The 5,937-nt window shown below is 40.4% G+C and overlaps 1 protein-coding gene across 1 annotated transcript in view; it reads left to right on the forward strand.

The window, feature by feature from the left end:
* Window positions 1-1,865, forward strand: part of cplx3b (complexin 3b) — a 9,410-nt gene extending 7,545 nt beyond the window's left edge. The window contains exon 3 of the mRNA XM_066685695.1: window positions 1,366-1,865. Coding sequence (XP_066541792.1) covers window positions 1,366-1,590 — 225 coding nt within the window. The 3' untranslated portion in view covers window positions 1,591-1,865. The remainder of the gene's footprint in view (window positions 1-1,365) is intronic.
* The last annotated feature ends 4,072 nt before the right edge of the window (window positions 1,866-5,937 follow it).

The raw sequence follows: 5,937 nt of genomic DNA on the forward strand, positions 1-5,937 counted from the left end.
TTCTATTTTTGTCCCGCCTTCTCACATGCCACCACTGGTCAATCATGCACATGCCCTTCATGGAAACATGGATCAAACTGCATCTCAGTTGTTGCCCTCAGCACCACAACAACAGCCAAAGAGAGCAGCAGCAAATATGCCTTGAAAAGAAAGTGTTGTTTTTTTTTTTGTTTGTTTTTTTTTATCGTTGTTGAGGGCCAAACGATGAATGGAAAGGAATAAGATTATCTTAATAATATTTCTTAGTTGTCTTGGTAGATCAGCGGTATTGAAGTTCAATAAAATACACACTTAAAAATGGTGGTTCTTCGAGGGTTCTTCAGTAGGAAAAAAAATGGATCTAAACCCTGAACAATTGAAGAGACTTTTGCATAATTAAAGGGTCTTTGCATCATGAAGGTGTTCTTCAGAGCTATAGAGGGCTCTCTTTAGCACCTTTTAGAAAAGGGTTTTGTTACTGAAGCACATCATAACACATGCACATAACACATACTTAACGTATAATTGATTTAACAATCAATTATTTTAACGCTAATTCATCATTTACCAACTTTGGCCAAAACATTAATGTTTTTACTCAGCAATGTAAACACAGAGCCACTACTGTTGTATCCAGAAGGTAGATTACCATTTATTTATGCTGAAACATATATTAAATAGGGCCGCTCCGGGTGACTGTCTGTGAGGAGTGTGGTGTGTTCTCCCTGTGTCCGCGTGGGTTTCCTCCGGGTGATATATAATATAATATAATATAAATACAATCCCATTGTGTTGATCTTACATTGATTCTTTATCTAACATTTAAATGACCAATGTTAAACGCTTCGTTGCTAAGAGGGACCAATGTGATCAGCAGTGACTAATCACACCAGACTTGCCCTGGGAACTTAAGCAAGTCTACAAGACCAAACCATGACTTTACAGCCCCCTTGATACACCAGGGTGAGGTTTATTTTATGAGCTAAAAGCCCTGTGAACATGGGTCAATCTCCAAAGAACACATATCCAGTTTTGCTTTAATTCGTCTACCTTAACTGAACATGTGAAATGTTGAGATAGGAATAGACTGTGGTGAAATAAAAGCTATAAAAAATTAGCTATGCTATTTTCACAAAATTAAAAAGCAAACTTCAGACAGTAACCATGCCTTGGTTGATCATTTTTGGAGTAAGGGATGGGGGGTTCGGATTTGGTGTATCATCAATTTCTCCCTCAACGTTCACTTAACACAGGCCTAAGATCATATCTCTGTCTCAGCGTGAAAGAAAGGAAGGTATAATCAGCGTTTGATATCAGCGGAACAAATCTCTTAGTACTCTGTGTTTACAGTGTGTGTGTGTGTGTGTGTGTGTGTGTGTGTATTAGAACGAGCTGGATGACACACAGATCCAGGCAGCTGGGCAGGACGTGGAGCTTCCCACTGAATTGGCCAAGATGATCGCCAAGGACAACGAGGAGGAGGAGCAGAAGCAGTCCGTCCTTGGCCAGCTCTCAAACATCCAGAATGTGGATATTGACCACCTGAAAGACAAAGCCCAGGCCACTCTGGAAGAGCTGAAAAACTCAGCTGAGAAATGCTCACTCATGTGATCTCTCCTTTGAACGCTCTCTATATCTCTCTCTTTCATTCTGTATCTCTCTCTGTTTCTCTGTCTCTCTCTCTCTCTTTCTCACACACACATTCCACCCCACTCCCTCTATTCAGGCCATGTTTACTGTAAAGTGAATGTAGCCTCTCTCTCTATCTCTCTCTCTCTCTCTCTCTCATATAATACATACATATAAAACGGTCGCTGCATTAGGAACAACTACCTTGTATCTACATTCACTGCCCGTTATATCAGCTCCACTGACCACGAAGGAGCACTTTGTAGCGCTACAAGTAAAGACTGTAGTCCACGTGTTTCTCTGCATACTTTCATATCCCCCTTTCACCCTGTTCTTCAATAGTCAGGACCCCCACAGAGCAGGCGTAATTTGGTGGTGTATTATTCTCAGCGCTGCAGTGACTCTGATGTGGTGATGGTGCGTTAGTGTGTATTGTGCTGGTATGAGTGGATAAGACACAGCAGTGCTGCTCAAGTTCTTAAACATCACATTGTCCCTGCTGGACTGAGAATAGCGTCCACTCATAAAGGACTGGAGGATGACCAACACAAACTGTGCAGCAAAACACCATAACTGAGCTAATGCTTCTGACCATACATCTACAAGGTGGACCAACAAGGTAGGCGTGTCTAACAGAGTGGAATGTGAGTGGAGACATTTTGTAAGAACTCGAGCAGCACTGCTGTGTCTGATCCACTCGTACCAGTGCATGACAAACTAAAACATCACCACCACGTCAGTGTTTCTGCAGTGCTGAGAATCATCCACCACACAAATCACGCTCTGAGGGGGTCCTGACTATTGAAGAATAGGGTGAAATGGGGATATGAATGTGTGCAGAACAATGTGTCGACTACAGACTGTTGTTGTAGAACTGCAAAATGTTCCTGTGTGGTCATTGGATACCGATCAAATGGACAGTAAACACTCATATAAGATACAAGTTGGTTGTTCGTAATCCAGTAATTGTTCAGTGTACAGTGCTCTGCAAAATGTCTATCCTTCATTTCTTTTAACATTTTCAGCTTCTCATGATTCAAGTTCATTGACAAAACATTCCTTGACGTAGAGAAGATGTGATCTACCAAGTTGCCTGAACACTGCAAGAAATGAAATGGTGGTCTCTGACTTTTGCACAGTAGTGTACACACAAACACACCATCTCTATCTCTCTAACGCAATAGAAGCACAATTTAAACTACTGCCGAGCGTATGTGCTGCCATGTCTGAGGCCAAGGCCTTGAGTAATCCTGCCATACACACACACACACACACACACATGGACAGAACTATACAACACATATCAGCTCTCACACATCCCACGTTCCCTCTAGAGCACCCCTGTGTGTGTTAAAGCTAAAGTGTCGTGCTGACAGTTCTTAATGTCATTGCTGTGTGTTCTCCGGTTTGTGAATATCAGCTGTCTGGCTCTGTCACATTCATGTAGTGGATTCATCCTCTTCCCCCTAGTTCCCTACAAAGTTAGGGTCATTTGCAGGGCATGTCAAAGTGCACTATGTGGAATTTCAGAGCAGGAGACGATGCTGGGAAAGCCAATGATGGCCAGGGTTGCTAATCTAGCTTCCTGGCCCTACAACATTTGAAGCCATGAGGATCGCAGCAAGCCAACAAACCACTTAGTGCCCCTTTAAACGTAGTCCTGGATTAGCCCACACTCCTAAAGGAACACTCCAGCCTTTTCTGCATCAGCATGGACAGTAATGTGAGTGAGTTGCTGTGGGTATGATATGGCATTCAGACACATAATCATCAGTGAGGTTAAGTCCTGGTATTAGTTGTGGATCCCGAACCCCACTCCGACTCATCCCAAAGATACTGGATAAAGCCCCACTGCTCTACACCACACTGCTCGGTGCGGTGCTTTGCACTGGGCAGGATGACAGCAAACGTGGTCTTGACAAAAATATGGAAGTTTAGAAGATTTCAGCAACAGCCCATTGACTGCACACATTGACAAATTTAATAATGCACCAAGAACTTTTCATTAGGGAAATGATGCGTCCATTGGGGAAAACTTCACAGCAGAAAAGAGGCTCTAGTATCCTGTTTGAGCCGGTTCTATCCTGGACTAGACTAGACTCTGACCCATATCAATATTGCTGTCCCTGGTGATCAACCACGTTGGAATGTTCCTTCAGTTGCAAGGAACTATTATGCTTTATCCAGGAGCTGCTACGTTAAAGCAATAAAGCATTCTCTAGATAAGAAGCTGCTGTATGGAGATACAGTCTACCTGGTGATACTGAGCACCAGAGGGTGGTAGAATATGATCATGGGAAATGGACATTGTTTTAGAGACTTTGGGGTTGAGCCAGAGTCTCTTATGCCATTCAGATTGCCTTCTTGCCCTTGGCCCTTATTATCTGAATGCCATCTGACCCGCTTTACCCATTTGACCCCTGATCATCAGTGGTGCTGTTTTGTGCAGGTGGTTCTGTGTTGTCTAACAGATATGAAGTGTCTGCATACTTTGAGTATTCTCCCTCAAGATGTAAAAGCCGTACTCATATATTCACACACACACACACACACACACACACACACACACACACACACACACACACAGAGGAAACACCATCCTCATCTTGCATTGTGTTTAAACTGTGTGGTCCTTCTGGCTAGCGAAGCAGATTTATTTTTCTTAATTTCTTACATTTTGGCCAAGAGCTGCCGCCATAATGTGTGTTTGTGAGTGTGTGTGTGTGTGTCTCACTTCAAATGTCTTTAAACACAAAGCAATATAAGGAAGGGGACATGGATGAAAATACATGTTATTTACTTATTTACATCTTTATATAAGTATTTGTTTATAATGCAATATATCTACAACACGTGAATATGTAAACCTCTGCCTTTTGGTTTTTTCCTCCTTCGCCACCTTTGTGGTCATTTTGCGCTGTATAAATCACCCCTACTCTATAGCCTGTCATTTGCGGACCTCATTTTATGACTGTTGGAACTATAATAAACATATTTTATGAGCTCTGTGTGCTGTGTGCTTTACTCAGAGATGAGTGAGGTTTTAGTGGATTGTTGTAGTTCTCTAGTTTGACCACGAGATGGGGCTTTTCTATGTTTACGTATCACTGTGCTTTCTCTAAATTAACACATACATAAAGATTCATTCATCATATTATAATATCTGTCATTTATCCTATATTATAGAATATATATATATATATATATATATATATATATATATATATATATATATATATATATATAATTAGTAATAGTAGAATAAAGCATATATATCCATATATCACTCGGAACAACCCAAACATTATGACCACCTCCTAGTTTCTACATTCACTGTCCACCCTCTCAGCTCCACTGGCCATACAAGCTTTTTGTAGTTCTAGAGTTACAGGTTGTAGTCCACATCTTGCTCTGCAATATTTCTTTGACAACTTTCACTGTGTTCTTTAATGGTCAGGAAACACACAGGAATATAGTAGCAGAGATAATTTGGTCGTGGGTCATTCCCAGGGCTGCAGTGACACTGACGTGTTGGTGTGGATCAGACACAGCAATGCGGCTGGAGTTTTTTAAACACCTCAAAACTCACCAATCAAAAACACCCAGTCAATTGCATGCTGTGGGCAGCGCCTCATGACCCCTGATTAAGTACTATAGGTATTGGGTGTATCTAATAGAGTGGACAGTGAGTAAACCCTTTTGTCATAACGCAGTGTTTCCGCTATGTGTATTTTATTATTAATTATTGCCGCCGCTCCATCAGAATTTAAACAATTATCTACATGAAACCGCAATTACAAGCAGAGGGCTTTAATTTTGTAGTGAGGAATACAGGAAGTGGAAAATGACCTCGCTGCTTCTATCTCTACACACCTGACGAGAGAGAGAGAGAGAGAGAGAGAGAGAGAGGTTAAATTAGCTAACGTTAAGTTAGAGAGGGTTTACATGTGAAAAATGTAGAATGTTAATTTCGGTTTGGCATATACTGCCTAATTAATTGAGCCTGTTTAGATTCTACATTTAAGCTTATTGCGTTTTAGCCTAAAATGACACCAGCGATACAAATCTTAATTCAGTTTTTTACTAGTAAAAATATAATTGTTATTAGTAAAAATTTAATTCTGACTAGTAAAAAAAGAGAATTATAGATATCTATAATTCAGATCTCACTAGTAAAAAGTGTATTTTCACTAGTAAAAATATATATATTTACTAGTATGAATGTCATACATATGGCAATCCCTTTTACTTTTTAATAATTTTTTATTGATATTTAATTTGCACATCTGAAAATTCAGTTTTTACTAGTAAGAATTTAAATCTTACTAA

The sequence above is a fragment of the Hoplias malabaricus genome, chromosome 11 (genome assembly GCF_029633855.1).
Source record: "Hoplias malabaricus isolate fHopMal1 chromosome 11, fHopMal1.hap1, whole genome shotgun sequence".
Taxonomy (NCBI): Eukaryota; Metazoa; Chordata; class Actinopteri; order Characiformes; family Erythrinidae; genus Hoplias; species Hoplias malabaricus.